General features: G+C 45.3%; 1 protein-coding gene across 2 annotated transcripts; it reads right to left on the bottom strand.

Annotated features, from left to right (window-relative positions):
- Positions 1-1,191: 1,191 nt before the first annotated feature.
- Positions 1,192-9,237, bottom strand: ZBTB39 (zinc finger and BTB domain containing 39). Of its 2 annotated transcripts, XM_081844482.1 has the most exons (3): positions 9,102-9,237; positions 5,318-7,566; positions 1,192-2,939 (listed from the first exon to the last, which is right to left on the bottom strand). In XM_081844482.1, exon 2 carries the CDS (start codon positions 7,450-7,452, stop codon positions 5,353-5,355), a length of 2,100 nt encoding a protein of 699 aa, XP_081700608.1. In that variant the 5' UTR covers positions 7,453-7,566; positions 9,102-9,237; the 3' UTR covers positions 1,192-2,939; positions 5,318-5,352. The 2 variants fall into 2 exon arrangements, with proteins under 2 accessions (XP_081700608.1, XP_081700607.1); XM_081844481.1 differs by having other exon boundaries at positions 1,192-7,566.
- Positions 9,238-17,526: the final 8,289 nt, after the last annotated feature.

Genomic DNA, 17,526 nt, shown 5'->3' with positions numbered 1-17,526 from the left:
TCATGGAATCTGCCACATAAACATGGGGTAAATGGGTATGTGATCTGGAGATCCCTCATTCTAAAGTGAGAGTTAAGTGGTTATAGGAAGGCACATGTTCCTAGAGGTCAAGGTCAGACATGTGAGGAAATGCTGAGCAAAATGTTCTCAGCATTTCCTATGGAATGCCATTTTGGCCTTTATTACAAGAATTGTGATGGGGGCACAGATCCAGACCAAGTATAATCTCAGAACAATATGAACAGAAGGTAAAAGAGGAGGTTACTACAACTGCTAGAAGATTAAAAAATCACTTAAAAATAGCACTCAAGGGCTGAAGGACATAAGTGAACATCTGGATTAAAAAAAAAATACTTGGATAAAGTTTAGGGAAGGAAGACAAGGAAGCAGGATGTTTATAACACATTGAGTTGACTTTTGCATTCGAATGTTATCTAAAAGGGAATGAACAGCCCTGACAAAGGTTTTTCAGGCCAAGGCAGGAAAAATTAATTCCAACCCAATTTGATCAGAAATGACCCAACAGATTGGTTCCTTTGCAGGGGATAGAAAGACCCAAACATTTTCTCCAATACTGGCAAAAATATAACAGTTACAAGTCTGTATGTGTGAATATAGAAACCAAAGGAAGCTGCCCTATACAGAGGCAGACTATTTGTCCACCTAGCTCAATACTGCCTAAACTGACTGGAAGCAGCTCTTCAGGGTTGCAGGCAGCAGTCTCTTGCAGGCCTACTTGGGGATGCTCAGGACTCAACTTGGAACCTTCCGCATGCAAAACAGCCTCTCCTTGTGCAAGGAATTTACAGAAGTCAGGAGTACCAGTATCCCAGAGCAAAGTCCTTTGGCATAGGCAGAAGACTCAGGTGAGCAGCCTCTGTTATCATTTGATCTGAAAATACTTCCATAGCGTGTCAACCACAAACTATGAGCAATGCACCAAACTCTCGAGTTTTTCATTTTATTATTCTAAATAAAAACCACACTTTTGTGCCAAATGATGGAGTATAAAAGAATCCGATGTACAACGATTTTAGACATCTACTTTTTTTTCTTTGAGGAAGAAAAGTTTTACAAAATGTACAAACTTTACAGCAAATAGATATTAAACACTTAAATAACCAGGTCAGTACCTACAATTAACTTAACCAAAAGGTTAGACAGCAATCACAATGCTCTGCTTTGTTGTTGTTTTTATTTCAAGACATCTGGATCTTTGGAGGAAAAGGGAGAGGGCATGGTTTTGAGTTCACAAAAATAAGAGCAATAATAAAGCGTTAGTCTCCAAACACATTGTTGTTTATTATTTTCAAAGCTTTCTGTGTTAGACTGGAACACCTGTTCCATGCCTGAACCCTCCCCTACTGTGGTGGTAATGGTAGGGATTCTTCACAAATGGTAGCATAGCAAACAGAGCAAAGCTATTTAATTACAATACTTTGTCTTTCTACACGCCTAAGGATTCCAAAGCACTTTACAGACATTTACTACACCTCACAACTTTTCCATTTGTGAGGTAGGTATTTTTAAATATTCCTCACTCACAATTTGGGGTGAGTTGATGTGTGGGTGTTTTGAGGCAGACAGGTGAAGTTACTTGGGCCAAGCTACACTACCAAGCACAATGATTCATATCTTTGTCATGGCAGAATGCTTTTTTTTTTTTTTAATGGAATTTCTAAAGCTGGCCAAGTTTGCATTAGATGCAGTTTGGCATTGGAGAAATAGACTAAAACAGCTCTAGAAGTCGAGAATAAGGAACAGTCCTTACTGGGTGAGATCCAATATAGCTCCTTCTCCATCACTTCCAATGAAGGCATCTTAACTACAAAAACATGGTTCTGTTCAACACCAGGGGAGTACATGCATTATTGTTTTGGACTCCAGAACTTGAACCAAGAGCTTCAGAGACCAAGACTGGGGCTTAGCCTGATGTGCTACTTTATGGGCTCAGCCCTCTTCAGGCATAGAAGAGCAATAAAAGTGTATAACATCAGCCCCTCCAGTTCATAGACAGTATGAAGCTTTTTGACTGGCCAAGGCTCGTATAAATAATAAAATACTGTCCGTCTGCCATTAGTCCACAGCTGGACCTTGGGCTTTCTTAGGCTTCAGTTCCTTTCTCAAGCCCTGTGGGTCTAGCCATGTGGCCCTGACATTAACTAAATATCAGTGGTACTACTAGAAGTAGTAAATTCATATGACAACTCTTACATCCTTACACTGAATGCTTCCAGCATTACTTAAACTTAGGAATAGTCTTGTCCGCTATATTGTTGAGTTAATTCCTTAGTGTGTCCTGTTTGGTGTTTGCTATTCAGAGGCCACAAGAAGGAAAGGAATTGAGAGATATGTCAGAACACTTGCTGCATGCTGGGGGCTATTTGAAGACGGCAACTTTCTTATAAGAAAACAAGAAGACATGCCTAAGTGCTTTTTCTCCTTGACAAAAATCAAAGCAGTCAATCTTCACAACACCCTTAGAGGTAGGTACTGTAAGCAGAGAGCAAAGCAATTCCTACTGGAATTACTGTCAGAGCTGAGATTCCTGGGGCTGTACAGTTTTTCATCCCCCCCCCCCCAAAAAAAAATAGGTCAGGGCTAGAGCAGCATTATGTGGATTTCTGTTTTTCTTTAACAACAGTGTTTTCATATACAGAAGCCTGGAAGCCTATTTGTACATACCACTGGTTTTTAAGACTCCAGGACTTCCTCCTTATGAGGTAGTTTGCATTAAACTTAGGGGCAGATCTCAAGCCAGCTGCTACATTTGTTAACATTCGCTTCTCTCATCCACCCCCCCGCCTGGATTTCACATAGTACTGCACTTAGAAAGCATAACGTACAACCTATAGGATAAAGCCACAAGTGTAGTTCAAACTGAGTCAGGATCTGTGCCCTGTGATCAATCTGTTCTGTTGCATCCCTCCAGAAAGCACCTGTCAGGGTTGCAGGAAAAGGAAAAGGAAAAGGAAGGTAGGTTACAACCTCACTTCAAAAGACAGCATAATTGTTATTGTCAATTACACAAGCACACGCTGGTTTTTCATTGCCACAAGGGACAAACACCCAGAGGCATTTCAGATGACAAAAAACCCCATATGCTAGCACAAATCCAGTACCACTGTAATAAAGGGGGGGGGGAATACCTTGCTATAGTGTAAAAATTAAAAAGAAGAGGAGAAGTGTGTTCCTGGCTGTAGGGGGAAAGTGCACAGCCCTTAAAGAACTTTAAAAAAAAACAACAACAATTGATGGTGTTTTCCACTACTTCTTGATGATGGGCTAAATAAGCATTCCAGCATGAGAGCACTCAAACTCTAAAGACGACTTTACAAATATTAATGAGAATAAAACCTTTTAAAAGTTAATATAATTGCTCTGCGATGGAGATAGGGGGAATTAATGTTGCCCCATGTTTGTGATGTCATGCTGCCCAAGGATGAAGAGACATATAATTTAAGAATGACCCTTCGTTGCAAATTCTTTATCCTCCCAGTTTAAATAATCTGTATGACAAACACACATCCTATCAAGTCAAATGCTGGATTGACCACTAGACTTGTCCTTCTTGGTGATATAATGGGTATTAGGAAATTGATGCCATCCACAGCCGGCTTTTGCTGCAAACTTGCAGAACTGGGTGTTTTGGATAAATTTGTTTGGGTTTGTTTTTTGGTCAGAGCATAATCCTGGAGAAAAGGTCTATTTGTACTGAGTGGTAAAGGCACATTCAAACTGGCCTCACTGCTGTACAAAAATTACATCTCTTCATTCCAATAGCACCTGTGACAACAACACAACCACACTGTACATGGCACAGTCAGAGTGGATGTGGTAGAAGGTGGTGTGGGGCGAGGAGAGGAGAGGGAGTGATTGCTTTTTCCCCTTGAACAAAATGCTAAATAATAGGATACCCCTGCAACAAAAGTGCTACTTTGAGAAGATGTAAGAATCCCTCCCAAAAAAATGATTAAGAGCTGAATATTTAATATGCAAACCCCCCCCCCTTCAAAAAAGAGAGATAATAATCTGCCCTAAAGCTGTCATTCCTCCTTCCAGAGACATTTCCTTAAGGCAACAATATATTTTCAAACAGAACTAACAGTGCAATAATACACATAACGAGGCTGAAGTAAGCCCCGCTGAGATCAATGAGACTTATTCCCAGCTGTGTATAGAACTGCAACCTAAAACCCTGGCACTGTCCACAGAGCTATGTCAAAGACTTTCAAGAATGTGACCCCTGAGACATTCATCTCAATGTTCTAGACACCAGCACTGTGTTAATATTGCTGGAGGGAAGGAAGGAGCCCCAAAGCTGTTTTATGATGCCCTAAGAACACTTCTTTTTTGAAAGTGGATGTTGGAGATGCAACACTATTGCTAAAGCCTCTGTATGCTTATACTCAAAGCTAAGAGTCCTTTCTAGGGCACCCCTTAAAAAAAAAAAAATCCAGAATGTTCACATTTGGCAAAACTCTCCTCCATTCCACCACACCATTTTTATGCCCTCTTTTGATTTTGTTAAAGTGGAACTTTGTAAAACCAACTCACAGTTTCATGGAAAAGAGCAAAAGGCAGAGGCTGGGTGCGAACTGAAAAACCCCCAAAACAACTGGCCTAATCTGCTACTGTGGCTTTTTCTGACAGTTTTTACCTACAGAAATCAGCAAGTGACATGGAAATCAGCCCTAACAACCACAAATGTCTGCAGATCACATGGTTGCACAGGAGGAAGAACTGGTCATATATATGGCAATCCTGGTGGGAGGGAAATACAAACTTATTGACACGAAGCTAAGGCTAAGAATGCAAAGCACAAGGCAGAGAGCAAGTCACCATTAAACAAAGGTGGACTTACCTCTGAGTAAGCGTGCTGGGAACTGCATTCTAAGTTTTTATAGAACTTCTACCCTCCCAATAGCAGCACATAAACAATTCCTTTTACCCCCCCCCTTTCTCTCCTGCTATCCCTACTGATGTGTAGCATTAATATATCTTAGCAGCATAAATCTTTTCAAGATCTCAAATTAGAAATGGAGGGAGGAGAGATATGAGGTGTGAAACCTATCCGTTGAAGGAGGGGAGCACAGCCTGTTTCTAAGACTTGAAATAATGAGCCCTGGACTCAGCAGGAGGTAAACAGACAGGTTTCTCAAGAACAGTAACACATGTAACGTGCTGCTGTTTTCACAGAACGACGATTTAAGAAACCCTCTAACAAGGCAAAGGGAAATAAAGTACAATGCTGATGATGCCTGACCATTAAAATGTAACCTTGTTTTTTAAAAACAGAAACAAGCTTCTTTGCTACCTGCAAGTAGTGCTTACTCCGCAAATACTGCTACATTAGCTGTCTGTATTTTTCTCCGTATCTTTGGAATGGATGATGTACATGAAAGTTTGTTCAATGGTGAAGTCGGGTGGAAGGCTGCCTTTGTGCACACCTATATGCTTGCTCATAAGGTTAAGGGTAGAGCTGTAGTGCCCACAAACGGTGCACCGGTACATGAGAGCCCCAGAGTGTGTCTTCAGGTGGCACTTGATGGTGGAACGCCCACGGAAGAACTTGTGGCACACTTTGCACTGATATGGTTTCTCCCCTGTGTGGATCCGCCGGTGGTAATTGAATTCGCTTGTGTGGGCAAATCTCTTCCCGCACACCTTGCAGCTGTACTTACTGTTTCCAGATTGGCTCTGAAGAGCCACATCCTCACTTAGGAACTCCTCTGTCAGCTTCCTCTTCTGCAGAGCTTGCTGGTGGAGTCGGTCGCCAAAACTGGGCCGGACAAGGTCCAAGCCAGAGCTGCACTTGTGCTGGCTCACATGGTAGCGGTAAGCAGCTTCCAGCTTAAAAGCTTGGCCACAGTAGTGACACCGAAAGAGGGCTTCCTCCATGCTTTGGTGGACTGCCATGTGCTTCTCCAGGAGGTGCCTGTCCACAAAACTGTTGGCACAAACGGAGCAAGAAAAGACAGAAATGCCCAAGTGGGAAAGGGTGTGCCACATCAAGCTGCAGAGATTGAGGTGCCGCTGGTCACACACGCCACATGTTTGGCTTTTCAAGTTAACATGGTCCAAGATGTGGCCCCGAACCATATGAAAATCCTTGGCAAGGGGTTTCCCACAGGTGGCACATGCCAAATCCCCACTGAACAAGTTGACCTTCCCTATAAGTGGGTCACTAGGATGGATGATAATGTTGTTGTCAAACACCCCTTCGCGGCGGTGAAGACTGAGCTGCCATTGGGTGAAAAACTTAGTCTCACACATATCACAGGAGAAGAGGAATATCCCAATGTGAGACAGGACGTGGGTGACTCTGGAGTTCCTGTCTTGGAAATGGGTCTCGCAGACTTTGCAGTTGCCAGTCAGGAGGTCCACATGGTCTCTGGCATGTTGGCGGATCAGCTGTATGTTGGGCTCCAAAACCTTTTTGCACACTTGACAGGGCATGGCCTTGTTATCACGGTTGTCATTCTCAAAGGATAGCTCCTCTTCACTGTCATCGCTCAGCTCAATAACTTCCTCTGCAGCACCTAGCTCCTCGCTGGGATCTTCAAAATGTAGTTCATCTTCCCCTAGATCTTCTAGCTGCAGCTCATCCATCTGCCCAAAGCCCTGGTCTTTGGAGTGATCACTATTGCTAGGGCAGGAGTTGCTGCCTGTTGATATATCCAGTGATGCATCTGAAGCAAAAAAATTGCCTTTGTTGTAATCCCCGTTGTTCTGGAGTTTATATGGATGACATGAGTTGACAGTGGTTTGAACAGCCATGCTGACATTGCTGAGACCAGCCTGTGTCATAATGCTCATGGCACCAGTAAACTGTGCTGGTGATTCCTGTTCTTCGGTTTTGGGAGTCTGCTGGTGCATTAAGTTATGGCTGCCTTCATTTGCAGAATCTTCTTTGTAGCCACCTGGTGCTTCACTCTGCATACTGCAACTCCGCTCTGGTCCCGGGTGCTCCCCACTGTTTCGGATTTCACCCAGGGCATGGTTCGGCTCAGTCGACATGCCAGTTGGCCGGCTTTCACCTGAGACAGAAGGTTGTTTCGTGTTGGCTGAGTTTTCCAAGTCTGGGAACGTGGAATGGCAAGCCTTCAGCAAATCATCCATGCCCAGTTTTTCAGCGACCTCGTAAATGACACCCACATTGATCAGGTCTGTAAAGAGCTCTGAGGTATAGACAAAGTTCAGAATCTTTTCAAAGTTGGCTGGAGTAATGAAATCCACCACGTAGGTGCGGGTCACATCCAGACCTGCACTGAGGAAAAGGTTCTGGAAGTAGCCTGCTGCACACGCCAGCACTGCTTTGTGCGCAGGGAAGGTACGACTACCCACCACAATGGTAACATCACACATAGTCTCTGACAACCGGCATTTGTTAAGCTCCCTCAACAGGTTGTTGGGGTGGTCAGTGCTGTGCAGCTTGATCCTCATGCCCATCTTGACAGCTGCTGAAAACCTCCTTCTCCTGCTCACTTCTTGTTTACTCCTGTCCGTTCCTCAGCTGCACCAGAAGGCGGCTTCCAGGCTCTGAAGCTCACCTGGCAAGGTCTTCTAAAGAGGAGAAAACGAAAAGTTAGTTTCTGTTCTTACTGGTTTTGAATGAAGCCCAAAATATAATAAACCTAAAATATTAGTATGCCACCTTGGACATTCTGTAAAGGGAAAGGTGGAGTAAAGATGATTTTAATAAAAAAAGAAAACGCCACACATTTATTATTTATATTACAAGGAAACATAGCTGCTTTTGACAAAATGCTCTGTGGGTGTGAGGTGGGAAAGAACATGGTGCATATACTACAAATTAGAGAGTCAGGATATAGCATCACTCTGCGTAACATAACATTACACACTCCCATACTATTTTCTACGTCTACTTATTCACAGTTCTGGAACCAGTTCACCAGCTATCTTTCCATCAGAGATATAACAGTAATTCTCCAAATTGGGGGCAGGGGGAGTGTGATTGCCAGTTCACACCATTCCCTTTCAGGTTGTTCAAAACTGCTATTCCTGACTATGTTTATTTTTTTCCTTTTAGTCTTTGTTACACTTTCAGAAAACCTCCTTTTTAAAGACACACATTTTCTGTGAAAATAAGTTCTACTAACCCCTTTTAACAACTGGACTGAAAGTTTTAAAACTTGGTTGGCAGAAGGCCAAAAGACTAGAAATTTAAACTCCCCTCTGCACATTTCCTTCCAGACACAACCTGTTGTCTCTTTGTTTATGAGCCTCCAGGTGGGTTTTAACTTTTAACCCAGCTGACCAACACAATAAAATAAATATGTGCAGTGCAAAACTCATGTTAAAACTCCCTTGTGTTCTTTCCTAAGGTTCTGTGCATTAAGCAAGCAGGCAGGGATGCTATCTTAGCGCAATTTCAAGCACTCTGGGCCCCTTATGCCCACCATGAAAACGAAAGGAAACTCAACTCTGCATCACAGCAGGATGGAAGAATACTGAATAGCCCTTCCCTAAGGCAGAAGAAGGCTCTATGCCCCCTTCTTCATGCAACAACATGAGGTGACGGGGATCGCTTCAGAACCAAAGTGAATGATGACGACGATGGACATCATCACTGCAAAAAAAAGAGAGATGCAAGTGCAAATAGGTTTGAGGCGCCAGGTTCTGTCAGGGTCGTGAACACCATTTCTTTCTCTTTTTGGTAAGTCCAGGAGATGTGGAAGTAACGTTCAAACTGGAGTGATGGGGAGGGGAGGGGATCTCTCATTTGGCAAGGGGGGAGGAGAAACGGGCCTGGGGGGCAGGTGAGACCCAGAGGAGAGGGGGGGGGGAGAGGAGAGCGGCCCAAAGGGGGAGGAAAAAGAAGTTTGGACTGGAAAGGGCGGGGGGGGAGTGCGGGCGAGTGTGGGATGGAGGGCGAGGCGAGGCGCAGGAGGGAGGCGAGGCAGAGCAAGCCCCGTGGGGGGCGAGGGAAGCCGAGCGAGGGGCAAGGCGAAGGAGGAGAAGGGGCTCCTCTCGCCCCGGAAGGGGGGCGAACCAAGGGGGGAGCGGAGAAAGGGGCGAGCGAGGGCCGGCCGCCTGAGGGGAAGCAGCTGCTCTGCTCCGGGGAGGCGGCCCCTTACCCGGGAGGCGGCGGCGGGCACCATCCCCGCGACTCTCTCGCACCTACACAAAGGGCTCCGGCTCCCCCGGCCCGGCCTCCCTGCCCGCCCGGCCTCGCCGAGGAGGCGCTGCTCCGGACCCGGCCAAGAGGCGCCATCCGGCCCCGAGACGGCCGGGCCCAGCGCCGCCCCCAGCCCCGGAGGGGGCACTGCAGCAGCGGCGGGGAGAGGGGATCCGCCCGGCTGAGGAGCGAGCCGAGGGGTCGCGGGGGGCTGAGGCGGGAAGGGCGAAAGGTAAAACCAAAAGCAGGCCCGTGACCCTACCCTCTGGGAGGCCGGCCTTCCCCTCCCTCATGTGGGGACGGACGCACTTTGCGCCCGCTCAGGGGCACCTTTGCCTGCATCTCCTTTTCTTGGGTTGCTTAACATTATATGGGTTTTTTTAACGTGTTTGTGTGAGAGAGTCAGCGCCGGATTTACGTATAAGCTAAACTAGCTATAGCTTAAAAAGGTAAAGGGACCCCTGACCATTAGGTCCAGTCGCGGACGACTCTGGGGTTGCGACGCTCATCTCGCTTTACTGGCCGAGGGAGCCGGCATACAGCTTCTGGGTCATGCGGCCAGCAGGACTAAGCCGCTTCCGGCGAACCAGAGCAGCGCACGGAAACGCCGTTTACCTTCCCGCCGGAGCGGTACCCATTTATCTACTTGCACTGGCGTGCTTTCAAACTGCTAGGTTGGCAGGAGCTGGGAACGAGCAACGGGAGTTCACCCCATTGCAGGGATTTGAACCACCGACCTTCTGATCGGCAAGCCCAAGGCGCTGTGGTTTAACCCACAGCACCACTCGCATCCCTAAGCTATAGCTTAGGCCCCCCAAAAAAATTTCGCTATTAATATACTTCTTAATTGTATTTCAGTTCAACAATTACTTTGATAAAATACATATTTTGTTATGTGCAAATGGCTCTAGAGACCTATTAGGCCCATAAATTACCATATAGTATATATTCAACACAAAAAACAGCGACAATTTGTTGTTGGCAAAGGACAGCTGGACATATAAAGGGCCCCATTCCCTTCAGTAGCTTAGGGCCTCATCAAACCTAAATCCAGCCCTGGAGAGGGTTATTCATTCGCTTTGGTTTTGTTTTATTCAGAGCTGGAATTCCAGCGTGAATGAAATTTTTGGGGAGCCCAGATAAGCCCCACCCTGCACAATCGATCACAAGACCTGTCACAAGTACACACACACACCATTGGAATGGAAATGCCTATCAACTGGGGGGGGGGAGGGATATTTTATTTGGGAGTGGGGGGGTGAAGGAGCCCCAAGGAGTTGGCTGTTCAGAGGAGTAGCTAGGCTTCCTTGTGCCTTTGGCAAGGAGCTATATTGGCGTCCCCACGCAAGCATGTTCACACTTGTGTCTACACTGGCTCCGTTGTGTCCACAGGATGGGAGATGGCAGGCTCCCCAAGGATATGCTCTACAGGCCCGTCTCTGCGTTGCAAAGATGTCTGCAAATGTGAGGCTGGCAAGATCAGCCCAGCTGTGTGAGAATCCCTTGCAGATGACCACAGTGCCTGGAGACAGTCAGGTTGTGCATCCCTAGCAGTGACCATTGGAGGAACGGCCTCTGGGAGGGGGAACACACAGAGAAGAAACGTCATGGCGCAACTGCAGCAGCGCAACCACACACCTTCATCTGCCCCAGCCGCAACAAAACATGTCTCTTCCGTATCGAACCCTACAGCCACAGAAGTCACTGCAACCTTCCAACAGTTTGACTTCACCCCCACCCAAAGGCCCATTGTCTCCCAAGACTGATGGATGCCAACCTGTAATTAGTTAATGTATTCTCATTTTGTGTTTTTCTGTTGTGAATCGCCCTAGTATCTTCAGATGAGGAGAAGTATGGAAATTTAATAAATATAAATAAAAAAATGGGTTCCAGCTTGAGCCCTGGTATGGGAATGGGAGCTGTGCTGCCGAAGCCCTAGTACAGATTGAACCCCAGTTGCTGGATGTTTAAAAACTTTTCTTCTTCCTCTTTTCTTTTTACATGTATATCCCGCCTTGCAAGTTGCCGCTTTCCTGGAGCTCAAGATGGCGTAATGTGGTTGTTGAAGACTGAAAGGTGTTTGTTTGGTTGTCAGATTAAGCCTGGGGAACAAGGGAGTAGTTAGCTGTCCATTGCTCTCCATTGGTGGTGAAGAAATGGAGAAGGTCTGGTGTCCAGCCCAACAGGAAAGGGGGGTTTGAAAACCTCTTTGCTAAAATGCACACCTGCAAATTCTGTCCCATTCTGCCCACCTGGAAAAAAGTGATGTACTTCATAAACTTGCGCATTTTGGATGAAGCACGCAAAGCAGCTCATTCCCTGGATGTTATGTGCTGCTTCTCATCTTACATTTATGTAGGTGTAGGCCATGCAGAAAGGGATGTGGGTGGTGCTGTGGGTTAAACCACAGAGCCTAGGACTTGCCGATCAGAAGGTTGGTGGTTCGAATCCCCGCGACGGGGTGAGCTCCCGTTGTTTGGTCCCAGCTCCTGCCAACCTAGCAGTTCGAAAGCACGTCAAAGTGCAAGTAGATAAATAGGTACCGCTCCAGCAGGAAGGTAAGTGACGTTTTCATGTGCTGCTCTGGTTCGCCAGAAGCAGCTTAGTCATGCTGGCCACATGACCCAGAAGCTATACGCCGGCTCCCTCGGCCAATAAAGCGAGATGAGCGTCGCAACCCCAGAGTTGGTCACGACTGGACCAAATGGTCAGGGGTCCCTTTACCTAGGCCATGCAGAACATGTTTGTGTGTGTGCATGCACATGACAAATCGGGGATGGTCCAAATCGTGTGTGTGTGGTCCATGTGGTGCCACCAGTTTCTATGGTGGCAAAAATGTAAAACAGTAGTTAACTAACTACTGCCTAAGGCAGATCCCAGCACCCTACCTAATGCCCAGGACTTTGGTCTAAGCAGGACTGGGGAATTTGTAGCTCCCCAGATGTTGTTGGGCTACCAACTCACACCATCCCTGACACTGTCCACACTGGTGGGGTGGGGCTGGTGGGAGATTGAGTCCAATATGTGGAGGGCCACAATTTCTCTTGCCTGATCTAAAGGAATGTGATGCAGCTAACCAGGTCCAGGCATTGTCAGTGCCTGGATAACAGATGGCCTGGGGACCCTAGCTGCACTGCCTGGAGGCAGAAAATGAATTAAAAGTGGCCATGACACAAGTGCATGCATAACAGGGGTATAAAGGTTCCAGGTGCAGAGGCCTGGCTTGTTATATGAAGGTGAGAGGCACAAGCAAGGTGTTGGAGATCAGCATGCACACATTGTGGGTGGCCTCAGGGAGGTGAGAACTGCACCAAAGGAGCGGGACTGACCGCAACTCACCTCTGCCATGTGTCTGCACGGTGGAAAATGTGCTTGCCAGTGGAAGTGCCCTACAGTACTGAATAACACTTGTAAAGCTATAACAGGCTCGTCCATCAGGTAGACGGTGATGTACTGGTAGATCAGTGCGCATTTGTGGTAGATGACTGATAGATGACTGGCTCCCACCAAAGAAGCTCAACAAGTTTGGCTCCCCTAAAGAAAGCTCAACATTTTCCCTTGCAGCCCTAAAAAATGGGGCTTTTCACCTACCTAAAAAAAGCTCAAAAACTTTGACCTTGTTCCAGGAATTTATGTATAGGTTGGGGGGGGGTGCCCCTCCAGCAGATATCATACACATGCAGCTTACTACCAAAACCAGCACAATCGCTTTTGTGACTTTTTTGATTTGTCCCCACAAAACACTTCATCACGGTTTCTTCCTATCTATTCAAAGGACCTTTGCTGCACGATACCAAATGTAACAATTCACTGATAAATGTATCTATGTACTGGCTCACTGGGAAAACGTCAGAAATTCATATAGACATGGGAGCTCAGCTGCTCAGCAGCCTCTCTGCCTGAGTGATAATCCCTGGCATCCTGATACAGTGGTGCCTCGCAAGCCGAAATTAATCCGTTCCGTGAGGCTCTTCGTATAGCGGTTTTTTCGTCTTGCGAAGCAAGCCCATTGACAGCTTAGTGGATTAGTGCTATTAGCGGTTTAGCGGCTTTTAGCGGATCAGCTGATAAGCGGCTTATCAGCGGATCAGCTGATAAGCGGATTAGGGCTTAGGAAAAGGGGGAAAAAAGGGAAAAACCCCGCAGGAACTCGCAAGACATTTTCGTCTTGCGAAGCAAGCCCATAGGGAAATTTGTTTTGTGAAGCGCCTCCAAAACAGAAAACCCTTTCGTCTAGCGGGTTTTCCGTCTAGCGATGCGTTCGTCTTGCGGGGCACCACTGTACCTGAGTGCCAGACAGGTAGCCATTCCAGAAATAACAAACCCAGATGAAGACAAAAGGGTGCGATTAACTTGGCTGGGAAACAGGGAAATGTAAATATCCTTTTTGTTACATTTGATGGGTGTTTGGTGGAGGGCAAGGGGAACCATGGGGCAGGGTGCAGGGTGCTCAAATTACTTCCACCAGACCTCCCCTTTCATGATGTATGAGTGATGTCATTTGGGGGGTGTAACATGGGGATTGGCAGCTAATAAAAGTTTGGGGGTGTTTTTGTTTGGGGCTTCCATCTTGTTCCACCTTGTGGCAGGTGGGAGTCCTGTCGCGACAGTCTTCAATAAAGACGAAGCCTACTGGCTGCTATTTTGCTCTGGTATTCCTGGCTGGTGTCCTTGTTTTTTTTGTCCAAGGGAGCCCTCAGATTTTTCCGTTAACAACCTGAACCCCCCCCCCCAAAAAAACAGGGTTTTCCTTCCTAAGAAAAGCTCAACAACTTTGAACCCCTCAAAAGGGGGTAGATCACTGCCAGTCCTTAACTCTGTGAGTAGATCGCAGTCTCTTGGGAGTTGGCCAACCCTGAGCTACAAGATACATTTTCCATATGCAGCAAGCACTATTCTGCAAACTGGATAAGCATAGCTGCCAGGTATGCTTCACTGTTAAGGAGAAATTCAGAGTGAACCTGCAATCGTGTGAATTGAGGGCAGAGGTGTTTCCGCATAGAAAGGAAAGACTGCAGCACACAGTGTGACTTATGAAACTAGAACTTCTGTTTCCAGCAGTGGCACATGCTCTTTTGTGAGATGGTTTTGGCTTCCGTAGATATGATTCAGATTCAAAACTCACATTGGCTAGAATGTATGTTTGCTGTTGTTAGCATCAGCAACAAAGAATGTTGCTGAAATGTGCATTTATTGTTGCTGCTGCTGCGGATTTATTTTTAAAGTACTTCAAACGTACCACGCATGCAATCCAAACAAAGCTATGCAAACTTGGAAAGAAACAGTGTATTCCAAACTTGGACTGGACTTCAAGACAAGTCTTTTAAAACTGAAGACTGCTGCTTTCCCCCCTCTTTTCCCCCTCAACCTAATGCATGTCTGTCTATCCTGAAACAAGTCCCATTTAGATCAAATATATTTCTTCTACATAAATAGGCATAGTTTGCAGTCTCAGTAGGATAGTCCTATAGATTCAAAAGAAACATTTCCCCTGATTCGGATAAGGTAGGGAAGTAGCCAGTGCATGAGAAACTTGCCTTGGAAAATCCAGTGTGGTGTAGTGGTTAGTGTTGGACTAGACCTGGGAGACCAGAGTTCAAATCTCAACTCAGCTATGAAGGACTAATCTACCTCACAGGGTTGTTGGAGGGATTAAATGAGGGGGAGAACCATATATGATACCTTGAGTTCTTTGGAGAAAAGGATGGGATATACCGTATTTTGCTCTATAAGACTCACTTTTTCCCTCCTAAAAAGTAAGGGGAAATGTGTGTGCATCTTATGGAGTGAATGCAGGCTGTGCAGCTATCACAGAAGCCAGAACAGCAAGAGGGATTGCTGCTTTCACTGCGCAGCGATCCCTCTTGCTGTTCTGGCTTCTGAGATTCAGAATTTTTTTTTTTCTTGTTTTCCTCTTCCAAAAACTAGGTGTGTCTTGTGGTCTGGTGCGTCTTATAGAGCGAAAAATACGGTAAATGCAGTAAAAAGCCCTCTCAACCCACCATCCAATCCTGACAACGGGGAACTTTAAAAATTCTTAGCATAATGAGCACTCTTGTCTCCTTCAGAAATGCTCGGATGAGTAAAAGTCCTCATTTTAGGTAGCATGATAAGTGCTTCCCGAAGGTGCTTTGATCATTATACTGTACTGAAGCAGCTAGTCGCTTAATTTGACTGGGGCCCTCTTATGTAACCGAACAATTTGCTCTGGTTATTACAAAGCTGCAATATAAAGTTAAACACACAAGATGGCAGTCTCCCATCAGTATCCAGAGAACCTTATTTTCCTAGTGTGGGAGCAGCAGCCTGTGTAAATTCTTTCTCCTGCAAAGTTTTGTGTAAATACTGTTTTTTGGTGTCCCCCCCCTTTTTTCCCCCCATCACTCCCAGGGAGGTCTCTTGGATTTTAAGATGTAATGTACCTTTTCAGATAGCGGAGACAGCAGATAGGCAGAGCCTAAGGGCATTTCCCCCCTGTTAAATTACCCTTGTTGCTAATCCAAAATAGGATTATTTATTCTTTCTGAAGTAAATTTTTCTGAAGTGAATGGCTTTTGTGCTACAGCAGGGCAGACAAATGCAGAATTTTCTATGGGAACCGATGCTTCTGATGCACGAAAGAACCAACTCTGTAAATAAGCAGTGTGTTCTTTGATATCCATGATTATTTTATCATTTGTCTGGACTTATTTCAAAGCCACAAGCTTTTTATATTTTCCTTGCCAGTTGATTTCAGCATAAATACTGATGTGAAGAGTTGCACTGGGAATGCAGAAAGTTGGGGGGGGGGGAAGAAACTTGGAACCAATTTCACTTACAAGTGTTTAATTTAAATGTTTTTTAAAGGGGGATGGAAATGGAAAATTGAAGTGAGAAGAAACAGTTCCATGGAAATATATCCAAGAGCGGACTATAGTACATTCAGTACTACTACTTCACAAACACAAGGTTCTCAAACCATCTGTAAGCTTATCACTGAGAATGTAGACCTCTAATGGGTGGACTCTAGAGCCAAGTGAAAAAATTAAGATTTTAATGTCCTGTGCTTGCTGAATTTGTTGTATAGAGAGGCAGGTGCCAGCTTGCTGCCTGCCCAATTTGATGGATACATTTTAGAGGTTTCTGTACTGTGGAATCAAATATAGTATGAGGAACCCTTTCCACAGATTCCATGTTTTGATAACTTGCTCACCTCAGCTTACTCTTTAATCCTTACTACAGATCTGTTTTCTTGTGCCAAGTGAACAAGACACACCAAAGCAGACAAGATTAGTGAATGCACATAGCAAGGTTTTTCTCAGTTTGGATTGATGCTAGGTTGGAGGAAATTGCATCAAAATGCATCACTTTCATAAGAAGTGACAGGATAAATACAGAATAGATATGGATTGTAGCTAATGTCATATGTACACTGCTTCCCAAAGCAGTGGTGGGAGCAGACTAAATACAGACTGCCCTACATGGCTCCTCCAGAAATAATTAAGTTAAAAGATACATCTAATAGCATGATGTACCTCACAGCCCAGGCAGGCAAATCAAAAACAGCATATTATGAGATATACTGATATGCATTAAAGAAATAACAGTAATAAAATTGTAATTAGTGAATCATACTTAATTGAATTACCTTACATAAAATGCCAAACAAAATAAATGGGAGGAACAAAAAGAACACACTATTAATTGTGATAGAATCACTCAGCAAAATAAGATACTGGGGACTACTAAATATGCATATTTTGTCGTGTGCGTTAATTTTATGTAAAATGAACAGTGGTAGAATGTTGAACATAAGGGCTGTTTTGCAATTATGGTAAATCTGCAACGGTTGCTTTCAATCACTCTTTTGTGCTGTTACAATGCAAATGAATGAAGCCACCTTATGCTGAGTTCATCTAGCTCAGTACGGTAACAATTCTGACCACGGGTGTTTAGCACAGGACAATTTCCTCCACAGACAGCAGAGAAGAAATGTGTAGAGTAATTTAAAATGAATTCCGTGATAAATGTTGAAGGCTGATGTGTCTGGCCACTGCTGGAAACCGAATGCAGGACTAGAATAGAATATTAGTTTGCTCCATCAAGGCTGTTGGATTCTGATATTATGCATGGCTGAAGAAGGCATGAGGAACCTGCACCACTCCTCTGCTGGATCACAACACCCATCATCCCTGACTAAACTGGCTGGGGCAGGTGGAGCTGGAGTCTGACAACATCTGAAGAGCCACAGGTTCTCAGTCCTTGGAAAAGAAAAAACCTCTATCCAGGCCCAGGAACAGAATGAGGTTAACTCGAACTTCAGAGCCCAGTTCCAGTGAATTAACTTTCAGTGAGGCTGCATTTTAGCAATTCCACCTATCTGGCTCAACTTCCAAGCAGGTCTG

This window comes from Podarcis erhardii, assembly GCF_964252035.2.
Source record: "Podarcis erhardii genome assembly, chromosome: 2".
NCBI lineage: Eukaryota > Metazoa > Chordata > Lepidosauria > Squamata > Lacertidae > Podarcis > Podarcis erhardii.
This window is presented reverse-complemented; position numbering and strand designations above follow the sequence as displayed.

Bases quoted from the DNA above. Each gene is read 5' to 3' on its own strand.
- ZBTB39 (XM_081844481.1), bottom strand. From the start codon at position 7,452: ATGGGCATGAGGATCAAGCTGCACAGCACTGACCACCCCAACAACCTG.